This window comes from Anolis carolinensis, chromosome 4, assembly GCF_035594765.1.
Source record: "Anolis carolinensis isolate JA03-04 chromosome 4, rAnoCar3.1.pri, whole genome shotgun sequence".
In the NCBI taxonomy this organism is placed as follows: Eukaryota; Metazoa; Chordata; class Lepidosauria; order Squamata; family Dactyloidae; genus Anolis; species Anolis carolinensis.
This window is the reverse complement of record NC_085844.1, coordinates 101,423,399-101,447,439: the sequence shown is the minus strand read 5'-3', so window position 1 is coordinate 101,447,439 and position 24,041 is coordinate 101,423,399. Positions and strand designations below refer to the sequence as shown.

Here is a 24,041-nt window from a genome sequence, read left to right as displayed (position 1 = left end):
GTCCCTGCACTTCCCTTCGTTGACATCACCAGACAAATGTGATGATTGCTACGGAATCAAGAATAACAAGACCACTTGCTTTATGCTCATAAATGATTGCGATTACTCTCCATGGCCCTGTTCCTATTGTGGGAGTTTCTGCCCCCTCTAGTGGCTAGATTGTAAAACATACAAATTGTTTCCCTGATAATATTACATTTAGCAGCACCTCTCGCTCTTCCCCAAATATATTCCTAACCAGCAGAGTAAATTGATGTAAGAACCAAAATTCAACAGATAGCCCTATCATCCTCAAATGTTTCTTGGACATGTTAATGCCATACTCTGATCTTTGGGTGCATCTACACTGTAGAAATAATGCAATTCGACACCATTTTAACAGCCAGAGCTCGATACTATGGAATCATGGAAGATGTAGTTTTACAAGGTCAGGTGCCTTCTCTGCCGTTGTCTCACCAAACTACAGTTCCAAGGAATACATAGTGTTGAGCCATGGCAGTTAGTGGCACCAAACTGCACTAACTCTACAGTTTGTTGTTGTTTATTTGTTCAATTGCTTCCAACTCTTTGTGTCCTCATGGACCAACCCACACTAGAGCTTCCTGTTGGCCAGTGCCAACAAATTCTACAGTTTAGATGTAGTAAAATGGACTTGTGGATTGGTAATCTATGGGCCTTTTCCAGACAGGCCCTGTATCCTAGGATCTGATCCCAGGTTTTCTGCTTTAAATTGGATTATATGAGTCCCCACTGCCCAATAATCTGGGATAAACAAAAAACCTGGGATCAGATCCTGGGATATAGGGCTTGTCTGGAAGGTCCCTAAATGAGCAAACAGCCATACCTGGGGATGCCTAGTTCTAACTCAGTAACCTATGGGATTGTGGAACACAGTCCAGATTCCTTGGCAACATCCAGGGTTTGTTAGCAGGCACATCAGTATGGAAAGGCATGGCCAGCCCTTCCTCTTGCAAAATCTGCTTTAGGTAGAAGATAATTAAAATGCTATGATTAGTTACCAATAATATATATTTTCTTTTTTCCTTCAGAAAATGAAAGAAGAGCTTGTAGAATTTCTTGCCTTATGTGGCAAAGCTGACTGCATATTCTTGAGCACCTCAACTTAAAGTTAGGTAAAGGTTTTCCCCTGACATTAAGCCTAGTCGTGTCCGACTCTGGGGGTTGGTGCTCATCTCCATTGGTGCTCATCTCCAAAGAGCCGGCATTGTCCGTAGACAGACACCTCCAAGATCATGTGGCTGGCATGACTGCATGGAGCACCGTTACATTCCCACCAGTGCGGTACCTATTGATCTACTCACATTTGCATGTTTTCAAACTGCTAGGTTGGCAGAAGCTGGAGCTAACCCTGCTCCCTGGATTCAAACCTCCAACCTTTCGGTCAGCAAGTTCAGTAGCTCAGCAATTTAACCTGTTGAGCCACTGGATGCTCCACCCCAACTTAGTATGTATATTATTTTGTTCTATCTCAGGCAGCAATATATTTCAAGCCAGTCCTGTGAAAAGGGTGTCACCTTTACAAAATGTCTGACAACACCTGTAAATGATATTTGTTGCTGTAAGGGGATGGAGAGTGGGGAAGGTGAGAGAATTAAGCCATGTTGGGCTAAATTATTGGGAAAGCAGCCTTAAAAGTTGGAAGTACAAAGCTTGTTTGACTAGACTAGGCATTGAAGGTCTAGCAATTTGCGCGTAGAGAAACTGCTGAGAATCACAGGCCAAAAATGGCAAAGGGAGAGGCCAGGGGAAGAAGAAGGAAGCAGCAGCTTTGCAAAGTGTCTCAGAATTCAGGCTCACCATGGAAACGGCATCAGCAGCAAACAGGCCGCTGGAGGCTGACTGGCTTCTCAGAAAAGCAGTAGCTATAGCAAGACCCGGCAACATTGTTTTCAAAGGAGATGGAGAACAGGGAAAGGGAGCTACAAGTACTGGTTGCCTGTTCGAGCAAGTCTGGCTCCCAACATCCACACCCCAGACCAACCCAGCCTATTGCTCCGATGGAAAACATCAAAGAACTACAGGTGAAAAAATAAACATGTTTGTTTTGGTCCTTAGATTAGACACTTTTGCTGGGTGAAGCAGATCAGACATCTCCTTCTCTAGCTCTTCAGAGGGACTCTGGGGGAAAGTGGCGTCCAGAGACATGCTTCATGCTAGGATGGTGATTAGCTGTAAAATTTGGTCACCATCCTATATCTTCTATATGTATATATTTTGCTGGTATAACTTCTTAACTCTGCAAGACAAGAAAAGTCTCTTCTGAAAAGCTTTCTATGAGGGGGATTTGGTGAGTGGGGTAGTTGCTGCATACTTGTTTTTCTAAATATGTTATATATCCTTTAAAATTATACATGAAAGTCTTTTTCAATTAGGATTGATAGAATTTCTAAACAAAACACATAAAAGTTGGAAGTGACACCAAAGATCATATAAATGCAAGGAATGCACAGTAAAAACATCCTGAAAATGGGCACCCAATCTCTGTTTAAACGTTTCCCATAAAGAAGTGACAACTACCTTTCAAGGTAGTCAGTTCCACTGTCAAATAGCTTTGAATGCAAGAAATTCTTCCTAAGGTTTAGCTGGAATAAACATTCTGTTTTTGAACAGAACTTTTCAGAAGTTCAACTACAATAGGAAAAAACCATTGTAAGTATTTCAGCACACTGAATTGATAATTTATCCAGAATGGCTTGAGGCAAGGGGAGTTACTTGATGCTAAGTGAGCTATTACCCAATCTATATACGTGTTTTAAAATTACTTGAGTCCAAACATTATGTTTGTCTAGCACCTCTTGTTTCGTAAAGTTTAATTATGCTGCTCTAGGAACAAAAGCACTTGGAAATAAATTGGGGGATGCTGGTGTATGGTACACAGTTTGGGGTTTACAGATTAATTTAATTCTAACATACATTCCTGTTCTCTTTTCCTATAAAAGCAGTGCTCTTCCCTATGTTATCTACCTTACAACAACCTTTTGAGGTTGGTCAGTTTGAGAGATAATGGACAGCCCAAATTTACAATGTGCAAGTCAGGTTTGAATGGAGACTTCTCACTCATACTTCCAAAGTCTGACCATTACACTATACCAGTTTTTGTTTGTACATAGAGCTTTGTTTTTAAAATGAGCCAGGACTTGAATTTCCCAGCTCATACTTTGGTATCTGGAAATTCTTCCCTGTAACTCCATTTTACAGAGGCTGGTTGAGGTTGTTTTGGTCTCTTTCCCATAACAAACCAACAGTGCTGTCATTCTACTTTAATTGCCATGGATCATGGGGTTTCTCATTTGCCAGAGGCACTAGAATAGAATAACTTTGTTATTGTACATTTTACAATGAAATTAAATGCTTTCCCCAGCATACATCACAAAAACGACACATTCATCCCTCCACACCTCAACCACCACCGCACAGCCCCCAATGCCACATCAGTGCAAAATCATGGAGCTCAATATAGTTCCAGCTCTATGATAAAAGCTATGTCTCAGTCTGTTTGTCTTTGTGTTTGTCACCCTGTGTCACCTGCCAGATAGAGTCTCACATATCCAACATAAATGGGCTGGTAGAATATTGGATAAGCAAATGTTGGATAATAAGGAGGGATCAGGGAAAAACCTATTAAATGTCAAATTATGACTAAGCACCAAAACATGTTTTACAACAAGTCTCTCACATTTTTGGGAGCATGGCTGCACTTGTGTTGTTGTTGGGTATATTGGCTCACTGTGAGTTGCTGCCTAGAGAAACAGCTGTGGATCCGGGCGGAAGGCAGACTGCGTTGGATAATACAGAACATTGGATGAGCAAAGATTGGATAAGTGAGACTCTACTATAATTCAAAGAAGGAATATACTGGGTGAGACGGATCCTTAAGATTGCTTTGAGCTTTCTTAAGGCTATGGGACTTATAAAGTTCTTCCAAAGATGGAGAGGGCAATCAATGATTCTCTATGCAGTAGTGGTGACCCTTTGAAACATCTTCCTGTCTGCCACTGTGCAGTTACCAAACCATGAGATGCAGTAAGTTAGGACACTCTCTGTGGCACAGTGGTAGAAAGTCACCAGCAGTTTTTCATTCAGTTGTTGGTTTCTTAGAAGGCTCAGGTAGTACAATCTCTGCTGCAATATGAATGCAGGTCAGATCCTCCTTAACAGCGACAACCAGCTCCACTTGGTTTCCATTTATAACCAAGGGCTTGATTTCTGGTCTATTTTTTCTGTAGTCCACCATGAGCTCCTTGGTCTTATTGATGCTAAGAACCAGATTATTTTCCCTGCACCACGAGAGCAGCCAATCTACCTCATCCTGATAGGCAGACCCATCCCCTTCAGAGATAAGCCCCACCACTGTTGTATCATTCCCTGAATTTGCTAATGATATTGCTATGATGGATGGTACATATGTGTACAAAGTATAAAGCAGAGGATTCAACACACAGCTCTTTGGCTGAGAATTCTAAATATATCTCCCTAAACCACAATCCCATGAGTCCAAGGATTTTGCCATATCAGTACTATAGTACAGCACAATAATTATGTACTTTGAAAGGATCCTTAGTGTGTGCCCAAGGCATGTAATTCAAAAATTATGATATCTCATTAGGCTGGATTGGGTAATTCAGTATGCTTTTCTCTCTTAGAAAACATGTAACCCTGAGTGGTTTAAATCTTTAACCACACTTGACATATTTCAAAAACATCATGTAAAGTTAAAATAGAGGAGGTTGGGCATTGTTTTATAAGTAAACAAAGCACTTTGGAAAATTTCTGTTTGGATGACAGCTCCCAGAACCTTGCAACCAAGACAGGTATCACTGTCCAGCACACATTTTAGTGCCTCAAATGTTAGCTCTGTTTCTGGGCATATTTGACTGGCTGATTCCAAAGATATTACCAGAAACTGGGTACTGGGTGAAGTGGGATGGTTATATTTGTATCATATTAGTGATGCTAGTTTATCTCACCTTAAGTCAAACCCAGAAGGAAGTTGTATCCTGTCAATTAGAAAGCAGCTGACAGGCTTGTCTTTCCCGATCCAGTACCCTTCAGCTGTGTTAACTACTATTTCCTTCATCCAAGCAAGCCTAGCAACTCATAACAGAAAATAGGAAGCTCAAGAAGAAAATGGGCAGCAGTTAGGAGCACGTAACTCATGACTATTATGTTGTGCAACATGAGAGTGCAATCTAAGAAGCTGGAATATCTATTGTAAAATATTTCCACCCTCTTGGTACTTTTGATTTCAAGGAACTTCACCAGGCATTTTACAAAAATAAACATTCCATCAAATATAGAATACAAAAGTTATATAAGAATCAGAAAAACAATAAAGACATATTGCAATAGGTAGTAAAACTTTGAAAGTCAGTGTACATAGCTATGTTTAGTCATTGAACCTGTAAGATGCTTTTGGTCCATCTTTTAACCACAGACCTAAACTATGCAACAATGAAATAAGACAAACCTCATCTCATCATTGTGCCTCCTTCACAATATTAAGCAGTGTGTTGTTGTGCATTTTCCGGACTGTATGGCCATGTTCAAGAAGCATTATCTCCTGATCTAATCTATGGCATGCATCCTCAGAGGTTGTGAGGTATATTGGAAAAAAACTAAGCAAGGGAGGTGTTATGATTGAGCCTCATGGCTCTGCTACTGGCAGACGTGGGCGTAAGACTCCTCGAGAGTCAGATACTCTCGAGGAGCGAGAAAGAAAGAGGCTGCGAGATATCTTTGCAGAACCATCTGACGAAGAGTCTTTTGAGGGGTTTACGGAGAGAATGGAGGAAGAGCTGGTTAGCTCGGAAGAGGATGAGATGGATTGGACTCGGGTAAGGGAGGAATTGGGTGCCACTGGCAATGATGGGATGGAAGATGATTGGGGACCTTCAGGATTAGACCCATGGACAAGCTGGAGGGATGGGACGGGATCCACAGCTGGGGATGCTGTGGGGCGTAGTCAGAGGTGTTCCAGCTCTGATGAGGAAAGTGATGAGGAAACGCCCGGGTTAAGGAGGGCAGCTGATAGTGATGAGGACTTGTAACTGGCATAAAATGGGGCTTGGGAGCAATTGCAAATTGCGTTGGGCAAGGTAATCTGGACGAACGCTTGGGATCTGTGTGGGACGTTTTCCCTGAAGACGGGTGTGTTTCGTGTACTGACTACGTAAGTTGTTTTGGAATTTGGGTTCAGACGGCGGGAGGAATTGTGTGGGCTTTTGTGTGCAAACCTCTGCTTAATCTCAATAGCTTTGACCTTCCGTCGTCTTCTTGACGGACGCCATCTGCTACTCTGGATTTACGGACTGAACTGACTATGGGCTCGGAATCTCCTACTTGGTGAACTTCATACGTCTGCTTCCTATTGACCTTCGGAAAGAACTGGGACTACTCTACTGCTTCAATCCTCGGCTGTTGTGTTTGTATTGGGAATTTGTCTGCTGTTTGAAGGAGTGACTTCTAGTTACTCAAAACATAGTGCTGGCAGCAGAGAGGCATCTGCTGCCAATTAGTTACATTCTTTTGAACTCTTTGTTTCCCAGCTTCTGTTTTGTTTACTCCCAGGCTGAAGCAAGCTGTTTTGATTTTACCCGGATTAAACTCCGGTTTAATCCGGTTTATCTTTTGAACGTTTTTTCTTGCCCCTTTTTGCTTTTAAAGGCTAATATTGCCTAGCCCTTGTCTTTTACGGGCAATTTTGAGTTCTGTAAATCCAATAAACTCTGTTATCTTTGATCTTGTGGCGTTCTGTCCTTGACAGGAGGTTTATATATGTGTGATAGGACCAGGGTGGAAGAAAGAACTCTTGTCTGTTGGAGGCCAGTGTGAATGTTGCAATTAATCACCTTGATTAGCATTAATGGCCTTGGAAGCTTCATTCCTACCTGGGGAATCCTTTGTTAGGCAACGCTGCGTTTGGTGGTCCCTATGCAGACTTGTCCACAGTTGCATGGTATACAGTAGACTCCTGAAAGGTGAGAGGATCCCTCTTGTCCTTTGCTGAACATAGCATTGGTTGGATTTTCTTAGTGGGTCTGTAGATACTAGATAGTTTGTAGGTTGTGTTTCTGCGTCAGCTTTCCTATGCTGTGGTTCCCTTGATATATGGTATGGAACTTGGCCAAACAGCCTGGAAAATGCACAACAACCCAGTGATTCCAGCCATGAAAGCCTTCAACAACACATTCAGCAGTGTATTAGCCAAAGAGTTTGGTATGTAAATGTAAATTCCCAGTATAGCAAGAAATATTTTAAACCATATTTTTCATATTTTCATAGGAAACAATTCATAGTAAGAGACAGAAACCTATCAGTTTTAATCCCACCACTAACAATAAGTTTATTAAATAATTACAACTAGGCTGGTGTTCTCAGCTTCCTCTGCAGTCTACAGAAAGCAGAATTTGTCCAGTTATTGTAAATGTTATTGAAATAATGAAAAAATATAAATTGGTGGTGGGAAAAAAGCTGTTGGGAATCGCCGTCCAACAGCATCTGGAGGGTCATGTTATTTCCATCCTTGAATGATTAAATTAGAAACTAGTCTCATAATGTAGATACACATGAAATTAGCCAGAGATGGAGCCAAAAGTGAGGTGAAACTGGCCTCAATGTGGTTGTTGTATGTTTTCCGGGCTGTATGGCCATGTTCCAGATGTATTCTCTCCAGACGCCCATATCTATGGCAGGCATCCTCAGAAGTTGTGAGGTATAGAGAAATTAAGCAAGGAAGGTTTATATATCTGTGGAAAGTTCAGGGTGAGAGAAGAACTCTTGTCAGTTGGAGGCCAGTGTGAATGTTGTAATTAATCACCTTAATTAGTATTGAATAGCTTCATCTCCTGGCTTCTTCCTGCCTGGGGGAATCCTTTGTTCAGAGTCGTTAGTTGCCCCTGTTTGATTCATGTCTGCAACTCCTCTGTTTTCAAGGTGTTGCTTCTTATTTACTGTTCTGATTTTTGAGTTTTTTTTTTAATACTGGTAGTCAGATTTTGTTCATTTTCATCGTTTCCTCCTTTCTGTTGAAGTTGTCCACATGCTTGTGGATTTCAATGGCATCTCTGTGTAGTCTTACATGATAGTTGTTGAAGTGGTTGAGCATTTCTGTGTTCTCAAATAATATACTGTGTTCAGCGTGGTTCATCAAGTGCTCTGCGATGGCTGATTTCTCTGGTTGAGTTAGTCTGCAGTGCCTTTTATGTTCTTTGACTCGTGTTTGGCCACTGCGTTTGGTGGTCCCTATGTAGACCTGTCCACAGATGCATGGTATATGGTAGACTCCTGCAGAGGTGAGGGGATCCCCTCTTGTCCTTCGCTGAACGTAGCATTTGTTGGATTTTCTTAGTGGGTCTGTAGATAGTTTGCAAGTTGTGTTTCTTCATCCGTTTGCCTATGCGGTCAGTGGTTCCCTTGATGTATGGTAAGAACACCTTACTTCTGGGTGGATGTTTGTCTTGACTCTCCTGGCTTGCTCTTGGCCTTACAGCTCTTCTGATGTCTGTGGTGAACTATCCATTGGCCTGTAGAGCCCAGTTTAGGTGGTTTAGTTCACCCTGGAGGAGGTGAGGTTCGCAGATTCTTTGTGCACGGTCTGTCAGGGCTTTGATCGTGCTTCCTTTTTTGACTTGGGTGATGGTTGGAGTTTTTATGAAGGTATCTGTCTCTGTGTGTAGGTTTTCTGTAAACTGTGTGGCCCAATTGTTGATTGAGTTTGTGGATGACTAGAACGTCTAGAAATGGCAGTTTTCCTTTTCTTTTTCCATGGTGAATTGGATGTTTGGGTGGGTGCTGTTGAGGTGGTCCAGGAACTTGCTGAGTTCTTCCTCTCCATGGCTCCAAATTGTGATGGTGTCATCTATGTATCTGAACCAAACAGTTGGCTTTTTTTGGTGCTATTTCTAGGGCCTGTTTTTCAAAGTGTTCCATATAGAAATTTGCTACTACTGGGCTGAGAGGGCTCCCCATGGCCATTCCATCTTTCTGTTCATAAAATTCATTGTCCCACTGAAAGTAGCTAGTGGTGAGACAATGGCGAAACAGGGCTGTGATGTCTTCTGCGAAGTTTTGTTTGATTAGTGCAAAGGTGTCGGCTACCGGGATCTTAGTAAATAGGGACACCACATCGAAGCTGATCAGGATGTCCTTGGTGCTTAGCTTGAGGGTTGCTGATTTTTTCTATGAAGTGTGTTGAGTCTTTGATATAGTGCATGGTGAGCTCAATATGAGTTTGTGCTGTGTAGCCAGAAATTTTGCCAGGTTGTAAGTCAGAAACCCAATGGCACTCACAATGGGTCTGAGTGGGATGGAGTTCTTGTGGATTTTTGGAAGTTCGTAAAGTCTGGGTGGGAGGGCTTCTGATTTGCACAGCTATTGGCGTATGTCGAGGTTAATGGAGGAGTTCTTGATCAGAGTGTTAGTTTTTCTGGTGATTTTGTTAGTTGGGTCTTGTTTTAGTTTTTTGTATATTGTGGGATCCAGAAGTTGTCTGATTTTTTCTTTGTACTGAATTATTTCCATGATTACCATGGCATTCCCCTTGTCAGCTGGGAGAATGATGATTTCTGGATCTGAGTTAAGGTCTTTAATGGCATGTCTTTCTTTCTTTGTTATGTTGCTAGGGGGAAGTTTTGCCTTTTTCAGGATCCTTGCTGTTTCCATAATCATAATCATAATCATAATTTTTAAGAAAATCATCCCATCTGGTCTTGAAAACTAAGCAAGATCAGCTCTAGTTAATACTTAGATAGGAGACTGGCAATGAATACCAAGTATTGTAGGCTGATTTCAGAGAAGGAATTGGCAAAATCACCTTTGAGTATGAATTTTTATTAAATTCTATGAAATTCCTAGAATTGTTATAATTTAGCAGAGGACTCGAAGGCACATGCAAAACCAGGGAGACTTCAAAACCAGGCTGAAAGTCCATGTGATGAAGTCCTTAGTCTATTTCAGGTGAACCTTAAAGAAGCACTAATCCTTTCTATTTTCTCCAGCATGCTAATGCTTCTCACCTTTTTGAATACCTGATGGGAAAATGGCAGTGGCAACAAAGCACATCTAAACTCCAAAGACAGCACTGGTACTTTCCCTTCTCCACAGAATGGCTCTCAATTCATCACCAAAGAATCATAGAATCGTAGAGTTGGAAGAGACATCACAGGCCATCCAGTCCAACCCCCTGCAAGAAGCAGGAAAATCTCATTCAAAGAACCCTGACAGATGGCCTCTGCTTAAAAGCCTCCAAAGAAGGAGACTATTGGAGAAGCTGCCCTACAGTATATTTTACAGCTGAACAATATACCTTTTAAGGCACAGTCACTAAAACTTTATTCAGTACTCCAAGTGTCATCAGACTATAGTTATGTATAGGAGCAGTTCAACATTGACAATATTTATTTTCAAAGTAACCATGGAACTGGCCTTTTGCACAGCAGTTATACACTGTGTGGACATTTCCACTGACCCCAAAATCTCTTTCTTGGTCAGGCAATATGAGCTCAGACACTTTCAATATATGTGTCAAGTTATACATTGAAGAATGGGATGCTAAACAAATAGGAAGAAATCTCAATGTACAGGGAAATGAGAGGATATCGTATCTTGCAGCTCCATTGACCTCAGTGGTGTAAAGGCAAATGTCAATCACAGGTAATAATATACCCATCTCATTTAAGAGGAATACAAACAGCAGGTTGCTAAGAGTTCACCTTATCATGAAACTGATCTTCACCTTGCAGGAAAATAGCATTACAAACTTCCTGTTCCTTGCATTTCATGGGTATGTGATTTTATTAAGAAGATTGGTCCCCCCCCCCCCCCAATTTTAGTTAGCTGTTGTAAGAAACCAAATTTCAAAAACCATTTTGCTAAAAGCAACCCTAGATTTGTTGTTGGGAGTCTTGAATGAAGGAGGGAAGAGCTAATTCATTCTCTGGGAGGTTCTTGAAAAACAATTTCTGTTCCTATTAAATGTGAACTACAGCTGGACCTGCTAGGTTAAAAGAAGAAATGCAATTCACTACATGGTAATTCAACAGCCAAAATGGTACCACCTCACTTAAATTCTCACAGCAAAGCCCACATTTTCCTTGAAAGTATTATACTTAACATCTCCGATACTTTGTCACACATCTCAAATTTCATAGGCAAATATACTTTAAAACCACCCAGATTTGTTTGGAGACGTCAGTATGTAATAGTGTCTTCTGTTGAAGATGGGAGCAGGACCATAGCCTGAATTTTTTTTTGGGTGGGGGGGGGGGGTGAAACTTTGTAATCATGCAAAATAATTCAGAAAACAGGCTCCATAGATAAACTTCAGTGGACACTGAAAACAGATAAACTTCAGTGGATACTCATGGGGTGTTATGGTTGAGCCTTATGGCTCCGATACTGGGAGACGTGGTCGTAAGACTCCTCGGGAGTCAGACTCTCTTGAGGAGCGAGAAAGGAAACGGCTGCGGGACTTATTTGCAGAACCAACTGACGAAGACTCCTTTGAGGGTTTTACCGAGGGAATGGAGGAAGAGATGGTTAGCTCAGAGGAGGATGATATGGAATGGACTCGTGTGAGGGAGGATTTGGGTGCCACCGGCAATGATAGTATGGGAGGCGACTGGGGGGTTGCAGGATTAGACCCGTGGACGAGCTGGAGGGATGGGACGGGATCCACAGCTGGGGATGCTGTGGGGCGTAGTCAAAGGTGTTTTAGCTCTGATGAGGAGGATGATGATGAGGCACCTGGAATTAGGGTAACAGCTGACAGCGATGAGGAGTTGTAAACTGGCATAAAATGGGGTTTAGAATCCAGGGCTAATTGCGTTGGGCAAGGTAATCTGGACGAACGCTTGGGCTCTTGTTGGGAAATTCCTGAAGACGGGTGTGATTCGTTTGCTGAATACCTTGGACCTCCGTCGTCTTTTTGACGGACATTAATTGCCTACTCTGGATTGACGTTGGACTGACTGACTGACTACGACCTCGGACTATCCCTTCTGTGATTATCGGTGGAACTGGTGAACTAAAGACGTCTGTACCTGGCCTTCGACCTTGGACCGGATTGGGACCCCGCTGACCGCTTCTGCCCTGATTGATGTGTTTGGACCCGGAGTTCGCTCGCTGCACGGAGGAGTAACAACTTAGTTATTCAACCACAGCTGTTGAGTAGCAGAGGGGAATCTGCTGCCAGTTATTTACGTTACATTGAGTCTTTGTTTACCAGCTTTTGTTTGTTTAAAGTGCCAGGCTGAAGTAAGCATTTTTGGTTTAACCCGGATTAAACTCCCGTTTAATCCGGTTTATCTTTTGAACCGTTTTTTAGTATCTTTTCATATTGAAGGCGAGTGTTTGCCTAGCCCTTTGTCTTTTACGGGCATTTTTGGTTCTGTATCCTTAATAAACTGTGTTGAATCTTATCTGGTGGCGTTCTGTCTGTGACATGGGGATTTGGCTAATCAGTTAAAATTCATGAGTAAACCAGGTTTTTTAAACCTGAAAAAAATGGGGGGGGGGTTGAATCCCTAACCCCCCCTCCCCTTTGCCTACAGCCCTGGATGGAAGTATAGCTATTTCAATTCGTATCACTAGAGCAACTTCAATAGGAGGGGGTGGGGAGGCTTACCGTTCAACACTTGGTGTCTTCTATGGCCAGGTATAGGAAATATGGTATCATCATTTTAAACATTGTTTATCTACTCTGAACATTGAGACAAGATACAGGTTATATTACATAAATATAGCTGCGTACAATTGCTAGGACAATCACACTCCCAGTTCTCTTATATGACAACCAAGAAATATTATACTCAGGTCTTAGCTATTATGTTCAACTGTAGCCACACACAAAGTGCTCATACTATTGTAGCCTCATTTTATCCAGCCTTACTACTTCACTTCCCCTTTTCTTCTGCCTCAGTGGTTCTCAATCTGTGGTCCCCAGATGTTTTGGCCTTCAACTCCCAGAAATCCTAACAGCTGGTAAACTAGCTGGGATTTCTGAGAGTCATAGGCCAAAACACCTGGGGACCCACAGGTTGAGAACCACTGACTTACAGATTTGTAGAGAAGATTGGGGTTCTGCTCCTATAGAGATGGCAATAAGGCTTTCTGATTGCAAATTGCTACATGAAACTTTTATTCCTTCCCATTCCACTGTTTTCTTGAAGTATTCTTGATCCCTTATTGCTTACCTTCACATTCATCATATGAAGGAAGGTTTGCCAAGTCCTCCCTGCATTTCCCCCTTCTCTATCAGCCGAAAACCCCCTCTTTTTCTCTTTGGATCTTTTCACATTGTTGGCCCCATTTTAAGAGGCAGCTCCTGGCAGTGAGACCAGGAAGAAGCCTTTTGGCAGAAACCCAGGCAAGTGATAAGTCTGATCTGCCCATTTTTAGTGAGTCCCTGCTCTGGCTAGCATTCAGATCAGCCCCAATTAAAATCCTCTAACAAGCAAGGAGAGAAGGTGATTTTCAGCCAAGGAAGATCTTTATTATCTGCATATAAGACACTAGCCAGTGATCTTTCACAAAGCAGCTAACATCCAGAATACAGTTTCACAGCCCTTTTTATACACAAACATTTCAATTTTCCTGCTGTAGCTGCATCAGCTGCAGAGAAGATGATGGTTAACAAAGTCTCACGAGAGCAAGCGTGAGCGGGAAGCTGGCATAGGCTGCAGCCAAGCCTCTAATTCTGACCTATCACAGAAAGGGGCTTGGCTTTGCCGGCTGGCATGGCTGTTTACCAATGGGTGATTTGAGTGGCTCACTGGCCCTTCCCAAGAAGGCTATTGTTCTATGGGATGAACATGACCTGGTCCATTAAGAGGGCTGGCCGGCGATTCCAGACCCCAGAAAAACAAAACATCATATATTAATATAATCATGCAAAAATGACAGAGGATGCATGCAACAACATCCACCACTGGAATCGCTGCGGATCATCGTGGGTTGTGGCAATTTTAGCTGTGCCTACCCAGGGAATGTGGAGACCTGTCGCCCTGTGCCCGGCACAGTCCCGGTTTCCTCCATACTTCATCACACAGGGCGAAGCCTCTTTAAGCTGGCTGACCTTGCTAATTTCAAGGGAAAGATGGGATGCCTCCTGGCTTTTGCTGCCGGCTATTTTTTTGTGCTGGCAGGGGGTTTGTTGTGGGCAGCCCAGAGCTGTCTCAGTAGTACTTCTCTGGGGTGTGATGGGAGCTGTTGGGCTCTGTGGCAGAACTGCCAAAATCCTGTCACCACCACCGAAAAACAAAAGTGTGAAGAGGTCCTTTCTATTTTTTTCTCTGCTGACTATGCCTCCCCAGCCGAACACTGCTCTCAATTGCTCTCTGTCTGTAGCAGCTCTTTCTGGCTTTGCAGCAATGAAACAGGATACTTCTCATCCCACAGGTTTTTAGCCTTTAAGAGTGGATCAAATCGCAATAGCAGCTCACAAGGTGATTACTCTCTCGTGGTGGGAACTCTTTTCTTCAGGCTCATTTCCATGATGGATGGGAACACAAGACAGCTGGAAGTAGTTCAGTGTCATGTGATGGGCTTCGTGCCTCTCCATCATTGAAATGAGCCTGAAGGGAAATAAGCCAATGTAATGAGGTGGTAGGTTCTTGCTTTTCACTATTTTACTTAATGAAGGGGATGGTTCCTTTTTAAAATAAGAGTTAATGTATAACACTCATAGATAAGTTGACCCAATTTTCTAAGTGTGACTTTTTTGACAAAAATGTCTAAGCTTGTATTATACTATACTACCTGTTCTAATGTGCTCACAAATATTTCTTTGTATTTATTGGCACAGTCTTTTTCTTCCTGTCTGTATTGATGCTTTTGAAGATCTTTCATGTCATTAATGAGTATTAAATAATTACCTTAAACTGCCTACAAAGATGATTCCCCTTCTTCACCTCCTCCTCCTATACAAAATGGAGTTCACTGGAACACATTTTACAGTATTGGCCACTTGAAGGCACCACAACACTACTTTTGGCATTTTACATGGGCTATTCGTTTCTATCCATGTTTGCAAAATGACTATCTAAACACTGCAAATGTAAAATTCTTAGCCAGACAAGTGTAAGATTAGGGCCCCTAGCAATGGTTGACTGAGCTGGTAAGATGCATGGAAAACTTGTGAACATTTCAGTTCCTGAGGGAGAACAAAACTGTAAATGTTTGCAATCTAGCTTTTGAAATAAATCTATGCCTTCAGTTTGGGAATCTAAGTTTGCATTGGGAAAAAATAGGAAAACTAAGTGAGGCAATTTGAAAGAGACAAAGTGGATATGAGCAGGGGACTTTTTGGAGAGTTGTGTTGTGGAAAAGGACAAGGGAGCTAGGTAACAATGAGGAAGTAACAGGACAGCAGGACATTTGCTATGAATTGAATGAGGGAGGAGTTCTTCAAGGCTGGAGAAGGAAGTGAGACAAAATGGAATTGGCTGTCACAAGAGAGATCTGAGGTAACAAAGTATAATATTGCAGAGGTTTGGTATTAAATAAAGTACCTACAGAAAAGAAAGTAGGTCTCTGAATCTTGAGTTAGATTAACAATTAACCACAGCGTCTGAAGGCTTCTGGGAATCATGGCTCAAAAGTAACCTTTGCCAAGTCTGGATTGGGGGCTTCCTCATAGAACTAGATTTTTGATAACGTGCTACATCTCAACTGTGATAAGTTCAACACTTTTCTATAGCCTTTACACAATTTGGTCTGAAACAGCTAAGACTATTTGTTCATGATCCAAAGAATAAACAATTCTGAAGATAAGACATTCTTTAAAAAGCCTGCTGGCACATTGACAGCTGTTCCTGATATGCAAATCTCACATAGGAGTTGCATAAGTCAGCATTCCCATAACAACACCAAAGCTAGGCTGGATTTGTTTCCATAGCTCAAACTCTTGAGTTGTGGAACAGAAGCTGACTCTGTTCTGTTCTAGCTTATGCATGAGTTCACCAAGGAATCTAAACTGAATTTCTTGGTACCTATGTTTGTAAGAGATCACTCTGCATCAAGGATTCAGAACATGCCAATCTCACTGGCTTAAAATAAAGTTTGTTCCAGATTCTGAGCTTTAGTTTGTAAAATGTTTAGAAGTGGAAAACGACAGCTTTGGAAACAAAGCATTAGCAGAGTTTTAAAGGTAAGAGACAGGGGACAATGATCAGATGTGGGTGGAAGGGAATCTAGTGGGTATGGGTTTTATAAGACCTTCAAATTCTACAGCCTGATTTCCCCTTATTTTAGCCAAAGAATGCCTCTTTGAAGATGCATGGGCTATTGCCATATTGGCAGCAGAGATATATCTGCCACCTCGATATGCCAGTGGTTCCATTATAGCATAATATATAGAATATGTTCTGGTTGAATCCCTGTTGTCTACAGACCTATGACTGCTTCCATGCTTGTCCCAATGCAGAAGATGTTTCTGTTTCATTGGTGCTCAATTGAATCCCAGTGGTACCTGTTGTTCAAAATTAAGGAGTTGTCTTCAAATCCAAAAGGACCCAGAATCGTATTCGTGCTAAAATAATACATGTAAAAATGCAGGATTGCTTTAAACTCTTTGTGTGCCATATGCTTGCATTCCAGTTATACATAGCTGTACATACAGGAATAAACTGGTTTGTGAAATCTGGAAAAGAAACAGACCCTTGTTCTTAATCAAGAATTTTATGGTATTTTATGACAAAGCATTTTTAAATAGGGATTATAAAATACCTCTCTTTCCTTTTTCCATTTTGGGAAGAGTGAAAAATGATGATTACTGCATAATTTCCATTATTCCCAAGTGAACTTTCCATCCATTAAAGTCTGACAATTGTTGTATTTGGTATGATAAAAATTGCCACTGGATATATCACTTCTTCTCATAAAAGATATTTAGATATAAAATGAAGGCTTATTTTTGAATATTTAATATGGATGATGAATTGAGCTATAGTTATTGGAATCTTTATTATACCATATATTTTGATTCATGATCTGATATCATCCTGTTACTTATTTCATGATGGATGACTTTTTGTCACACTGCTTTCATTGGTGAGTGGCAGTCTCTGCCTGTGTAATTATTTCAAATTGTTAAAATATTAGATCAATCAATTTAATAAAATCTATGATAATATATTGGTTGGAGCAGGTAAATGAAAAAGAAGTGCCATGCTTTGGAATTCAGTGGTTGAGGACAAACAATAGGACAAAGTTGTTACCTTTTTACAAACCTCTGTGGCCATCCTAGAATTAGAATTGGAGCGTGATCTACAGGATTTGTAATTATCATGTCGCCTCGCTGCTGCTGCTGCTGCTGCTGCTGCTGCTGCTGCTTCTTCTTCTTCTTCTTCTTTTTAAAAAGAGCTCAACCAAGAGAGAGGCCATTACCTCTCTAAGTAATTGGATTCACTGTTTGACTGTTCTCACCAACTACAATACACCCTTCTGTGATGTAAGCCCATTTAGTCTTGCCTTCCGGTACAGTAGTAGAAAAACAGTATTTTATCCATATTTGTGGAGTTTGAAAAGGAAGACTGAGGGATGTCCTCATTCAAGGTCCTTCCAGACAGGCCCTATATCTCAGGATCTGATTCCAGGTTTTCTGTTTATCCTAGTATGGACTCATATAATCCAGTTTAAAGCAGAAAACCTGGGATCGAATCCTGGGATATAGGGTCCTCAATCTTATCTTCTCCAGGAAGAACACATCCAAGCCCTTCTATTTTTTTCTCTTTAGATTTAGAGTTAAATCTAGTACATTATAGTGAGGTCTTGGTATTGACCAGGGCTTTGTTCCAGGGATGCTCATGTGGATACCAAAATCTGTAGATGTTAAACTCCCATTCCGTACAGAGATGTGGTAAAATGGTATCCACTAGGGTTATGCATTTGTATGAAATTTGCTATCCGTTTCTGTATGTTCCATTTGTATGACCCCATTTTTGTTTTTGGGCACAGCTTCCGAAATGGGTGCCTATACAAATGAGCATTTTGGAAAAGGTAAAAAAAAAATATGAATATTTTCGTGCCTGCCAGGACTGCAGGCTCTGGGAGGCACAAGCACTTCTCTCTTCTCCCCCCCTTAACTGTGTAAAGAAAAGGAAAAAAAACCCTTTACTGTAACTCCATCGGAATGTGTGAACACAGTGCATCTTCAGCGCTTGGTGCTCCATTTCAGGATCTGGTATGCGCGTTTTGGGCCTGCTTGCCACTCTCCTTGGATAAAAGTCTGTGTCTGGCAAGCAGGCCTGCCGAACACCAAGCACATCTTCAGGGTCTGACGTGGAAAACCGAGTGAGATGCATTTGGCGCTCCACTTCAGGGCCTGCTGCCAGGCCTGCTCACCAGATGCAGTCTTATTCCAAGGAGAGTGTGTCTGGCGAGCAGGCCCAAAATGTGCAAGCGCCAGATCCTGAAGTAGAGCGCCGAAGATGCACTATGTCCACACACGCCGATGGAGTTACAGTAAGGTTTTTTTTCCATTTGCTTTACACAGTTAAGGAGAGATAAGAGTACCTCCTAGAGCTTGCAGCCCTGGCAGACATGAAAATTAGATGACAAATGGTTCCCACTTTTCATTTGTTTCACTGACATTTCTGTACCGGGGGGGGGGGGGGAGGGGGTGTACTGTTTCGTGCATTCTGAATAAACAAAATGGTATGAACTATATGAAACAGCAAAATCAATGTTTGTCTATTGGCAATATGTGTGGAATATTTACAAGTTGTGGATTATGAATCCATAGACATAAAAGGCCGACTGTATCACCAATACAATCTTAATCACAGTGTTGCAGATGTGACCTGGCCAGCGGTTAAAAGTATAAAAACATGAAAGAATCTTGTTTTTAATTTTTTATTCACTTTGTAAGGTAAGTACATCATAAAATAAATAAGCTTGTCTGACCAATTTTATACATGCGGTGTTAAATCATACTTTTATTCCCCTTCTCATCTTTTTTAATGGAAAAATTGAAGGGCTCCTAATTTGCCCAGCTAATTTTCTCAACATATGCTGTGGCCACAACTGAAACTGATATCCTGAATTCAGAAACTGGCATGACCTCTCAGTTGTGTTTTGTTTGCAGCAGCTTGGTAACCTGTTGCTTAGCAGCTTTGGCTACTGTTTTTGTGAAACTGTTCAAAGAAATTTGCTGCCAGGGTGAAATGAGATCTCTCAGTCATTCAGTTTGTTTTGTTGAACCATTTACTTTGTTTTCTAACCCCATGGGGAGAAGCCTTTGAAAAGCCAAACAATCCATCATTGGGGAATGAAGTTTGGAATCCAATTTATATCTCAGTTTGTTTCGGAGTTGAAAATCTGTCCATACTGCTTTGTCATTGACCAAGAAAACATAGTTTTATGTGTCCTGAAGTGGTCAGTCTAGATTTTATTGGACTTTAACTCTCTCTGTCTTTCACCATTGATTATGATGAGAATTGCAGTTAAATAATCTTCAGAGAGCTATCTATTCTTCATCTAAATCTCCCTCACAGTGCATGTAGTGCAGGATCCACTATTTCACTTTATTAGTTGGTGTACACCAGAGATCCTCAAACTTTTTCAGCAGATGGCTGGTTCATGGTACCTCAGACTGTCAGGGGGCTGGAGTATAGTTTAGAAAAAAATGACTGAATTCCTATGGACACTGAACATACGATATTTGTAGTGCAAAAAGCATGTAAGAACAATAAAATATTTTAAATTAAGAACAATTTTAACCAACATAAGCTTACTAGTATTTCAGTGGGTGGAGCCCCAGTGGCAAAGTGTGTTAAAGCACTGAGCTGCTGAACTTGCAGACCGAAAGGTCTCAGGTTCAAATCCTGGGAGGTTCAAATCCTGTTAGCCCCAGCTTTTGCCAACCTAGCAGTTCGAAAACATGCCAATGTGAGTAGATCAATAGATACTGCTCCGGCGGGAAGGTAACGGCACTCCATGCAATCATGCCGGCCACATGACCTTGGAGGTGTCTACGGACAACGCCGGCTCTTCGGCTTAGAAATTGAGATGAGCACCAACCCCCAGAGTCAGACCTGACTGACTTAACGTCAGGGGAAAACCTTTACCTTATTTCAATGGGAAGTGTGGATCTGCTTTTGGCTGATGAGATAGTCAGTTTAATTAGGATTGTTGTTGTGTGTCTTTGGGCAACATTAAATCTAAAGTTTAGAGCCGGGTTGGGTAAATGACCTTGGAGGACTGTATCTGGCCCAAGGCCTTAATATGGGGACTCTTGGTGCATGCGCTGCCTAATCCACAGCAATATGTTTGGCTGTTATCTTGAGTGGGAAGGCTTTGAAAGCCAGAGATACAGTGGCCTCCACTTTTCCAAATCTCCTTATGCAGATTGCTCATATTTTTTTACATGTCATCTCTGAAGATGAGTGGGCTGTTGGGTGCCATGTATTATGATTTTCATTCATATGTCCAGATATGTTGAAGAGTAGGCGCTAGAAAATATGTCCAATTGTTATATATCTTTACATCATTTCTGACGTACAATGACCCTAGTTAAATCTATCATAGCATTATTTCTAGGCAAGATATGCCTAGAAGTTTGCCATTAGCCAAAATCACCCAGTGGATTTTAATGGCATGGGAACTCAAAGCCTGGTATTCCATAGTTCTAGATCAACACTGCGGCCTTGGTAGATAAAGGAACGTGCTCAAGGATCTCCTCTCATATATCCAGGAAGCGGAGAGATTTTGGGCCCTTCCACACAGCCATATAACCCAGAATATCAAGGCAGATAATTCACAATATCTGCTTTGAACTGCATTATCTGAGTCCACAATGCCATATAATACAGTTCAAAGCAGATAATGTGGGATTTTATACACCTGTGTGGAAAGGGCCTTTGTCTGTGATGTCTAGTATGAGTTCCATGCTGAGACAAGTTGCATTTATAGTTTCATGCATGCTAGTTTGCCTAAACATTTCTTTAAGGATCGTCCCCACCATATGATGGGGTAAGGAAGGAGGGCACACGGGGTGCCACGGGGTGATTGCCAGCATAACGGAATGATCCCCTTGGACCATGTGAAGAGGTCCCAAGTACTTGCCTTGTGAAGCACACATTGTTCTGAAAATACATTAATCCCAACTGTTGCAGCCCAGCCTGAGATTGACCCCATTCAGCGGGTTATTGTTCTTGCACCTGCTTTACCAGAGGCAACTGCCTTGCTAGAGGACTCTGGATTTGGGCCTGAGATGTAGCCAGAGCCTGAGATGCAGCCAGAGTTTGTCCCAGTGGATTCTGAGACCAGAGACAGAATGGTTGCAAGCAGGCATTTTGAATCACATTCCTCACAGCAGTCAAGATCGGATCTCCAGGTGCCAGATGGATATTCTAATTTGGATGTGGGAGCTTATACAGTGGAGAGAGATAATGAGTTTGACAGGAAGACAGCGATAACTCACCAGATGAGGGAAAGGGAATTTATGAGGAGGAGCAGACAGTTGCTTTTGAAGCAAAATAATGAAAAATCTTCTCGTGGGAAAAAGACCTTGGATTTCCCTTAAAAAGTGTTGCTTTCCCTGACACAGCCAGAGGTGATAACGCTGCTAATTCAAGAGAGGAAGATCTTTGTTCCGTGTTCCTATGTATTCCTGCAGCTGTGTATCTTGCTCCAAGTTCCAGCCTTGTTTTGGCCTGTGAATCCATTTGGATATTGCAGTGACTTTGCCATTTGATTCCTATTCTAGTCAAGACCCTCGCCTTGTGTTTCAGCATTGACTTCATATCTTGGACTATCTTGGAGTTTAATCTTGCTTTCTAGTCTTGTTTCCTGTGGTTATCATTTGACTCATGCCTTGAAATTAATCTTGTTTGGACTATTCGTGATACCTTTCTTGGGACTTCCTTTGATATCTGGTTTTGGACTATGTTCTTTGAGTGACTTTTATAAACTCTTGCTTCAAGATTTTCAAGTACCTTGCTGTTGTGGATTTTAAACCTATTTTACTGACTCTGAACTTTGTTTTGCTATTGCTTGCATATAACCTTCAATAAACAGCTTGCTTGCTTATATTCTGGGCTCCAGTGTGGTTTTGAGGTGCCTACGTAGCCTAGAGGTGCAACACCAACATGTATGCTAGTGGTCTCAATCAGGCTTATGTGTTTAGCAAGGCATTTGCTAAGTAGAGGAAGGAAGCCAATGACATACCATAATTAGACTTTTGTTATGAAGAGTTATGAACACATGTGTTTGGGTGTAATACCTATTTTAATCATATGCTGGAATAGAATATTAATTTTTCCTCCAGAGTTTAGAAAAGTTGCTTTTTTGGATTGCATCTCCCAGGATAGTTACTGCTGATTTTCAGATTGATTTCCTTGAATTGATTTCTCCCACTTTCCAGTTAATAAATAATACTATATGGGTTTGGGCAAGAAATAATATTCATATACATGTTTTAATGGAATTTACATATACTCCTGAAAATTTTGATTTAAAAATTGTAGGAAAATCATATTAAAAGATTATTGGGGAATGGTATTATTAAGGGTTTCTGGAGAAGACAGCAAATGTATGCCTGAAACTAATTGTTAGGAAATATGACTACAGGCAGGCTCCAAGTAACAAACATCCAACTTACAAATGACTTATAGTTACAAATGGGGGGGGGGGGGGAGAGAGATGAGACAACAGGAAGTGAGATAAATCTACTCCTAGAAAGGGAAATTCACTCCTGAAAGAGTTATCATTTATTTATTTATTTATTTACTATAGTTTTACCCCACTCTCTCTCACCCTGAAGGGGACTCAGAGAGACTTTCAAGATGGCAACAATTCAATGCCATATAAGTCAACATATACATACAATAAGCATAGACCTTAAAATCATTTTTTAAAAACAAAACAAAACATTAATACATTAAAAACCAAGTAATAACCACACAGAATCCAGAGTCATAATCTAGGAGCCATTCCAACCGTATTGTACTTATGGGCAGAAGGTGTCTCCACTGAAGCTTTATCACTAATCTTTGCTTCCATAACAAGCTATTTTTTTTTCCAAAATTCAATTCTCACAGGGACAGAAAGTGAAATCTTCTGAACAGGGGCACAGACAGCAAAACAAACACCACAGGGGTGTTAACAGTAACACTTCCCTATGCTATCCAGAGCATATCTACCTACCTACTTGCCTATCTCTCTCTCTATCTGGTGTTGGTGTTACACTAAAAAATGTACCTGTTCCAACTTACAAACAAATTCAACTTAAGAACAAACCTACAGAACCTATTTTGTTCATAACTTGTACATGGTTTACCACATGTAATATGCTTTTATTTCTTGAATTAAGAAAGCTTGAAAGTAATCAGATAAGAATATTTAAATATTATTAGATATTATTATGATTATTATCAAAATACTTTACAAATATTTTGTTTTCTCCACTTCCTGTATTTTCTTCACATCTTTACACCCAAATTCCATGCATATTTATTTGGAGGTAAATCCTACCTGATATGTTCAAAGGAACTGACTAAATCAGTGCTTGTAGAATTGTAGCCAAAATCTGTGAATATTTCATTTTTCCCACCACACATCCCCTTCCATGATTATCAGGACCTGATTCAAGGATATTTTGAGTTTTCATAGGTTTATTTATAATAATTTTGAAGCTCTCTATAAAATAATAATAAAGACTTTGCTTCTACAGCAAAAGTTAAAGGAAGAGAAAGAGGCCAAACAAGCCCATCTGGATGGAAGACATGATTATATATTCTCCATAATTGCTTCCTGTGTGGTTCTCGAAAAGGCAGAAGTGGAAGATGCAATTCTTGAAGGAAATCAGGTATGCTGTGGTGGCATGTTATTTCAGAAGCCAGAATTCAAGAGGGTGTATAAACAGGGTTGTTGTATGTCTTTCGGGCTGTGTGGCCATGTTCCAGAAGTATTCTTTCCTGACGTTTCGCCCACATCTATGGCAGGCATCAGAGGTTGTGAGGTATGGAAAAACTAAGCAAGGACTGTTTATATATATCTGTGGGAAGTCCAGGGTGAGGGAAGAA

At 41.1% G+C, this 24,041-nt stretch overlaps 1 protein-coding gene across 6 annotated transcripts in view; it reads left to right on the top strand.

Moving 5' to 3' along the window:
- Window positions 1–1,607: 1,607 nt before the first annotated feature.
- Window positions 1,608–24,041, top strand: part of dnah5 (dynein axonemal heavy chain 5) — a 299,154-nt gene continuing 276,720 nt past the window's right edge. For 4 of the 6 annotated variants that reach the window (XM_062979391.1, XM_062979388.1, XM_062979389.1 and 1 more), the window contains exons 1-2: window positions 1,608–2,042; window positions 23,690–23,824. In XM_062979391.1, the coding sequence (XP_062835461.1) occupies window positions 1,920–2,042; window positions 23,690–23,824 (258 nt within the window). In that variant the 5' untranslated portion in view covers window positions 1,608–1,919. Of the gene's footprint in view, window positions 2,043–14,160; window positions 16,166–23,689; window positions 23,825–24,041 lie in introns of those variants that run through there. The other 2 variants (XM_062979393.1, XM_062979390.1) reach the window with 1 other exon arrangement.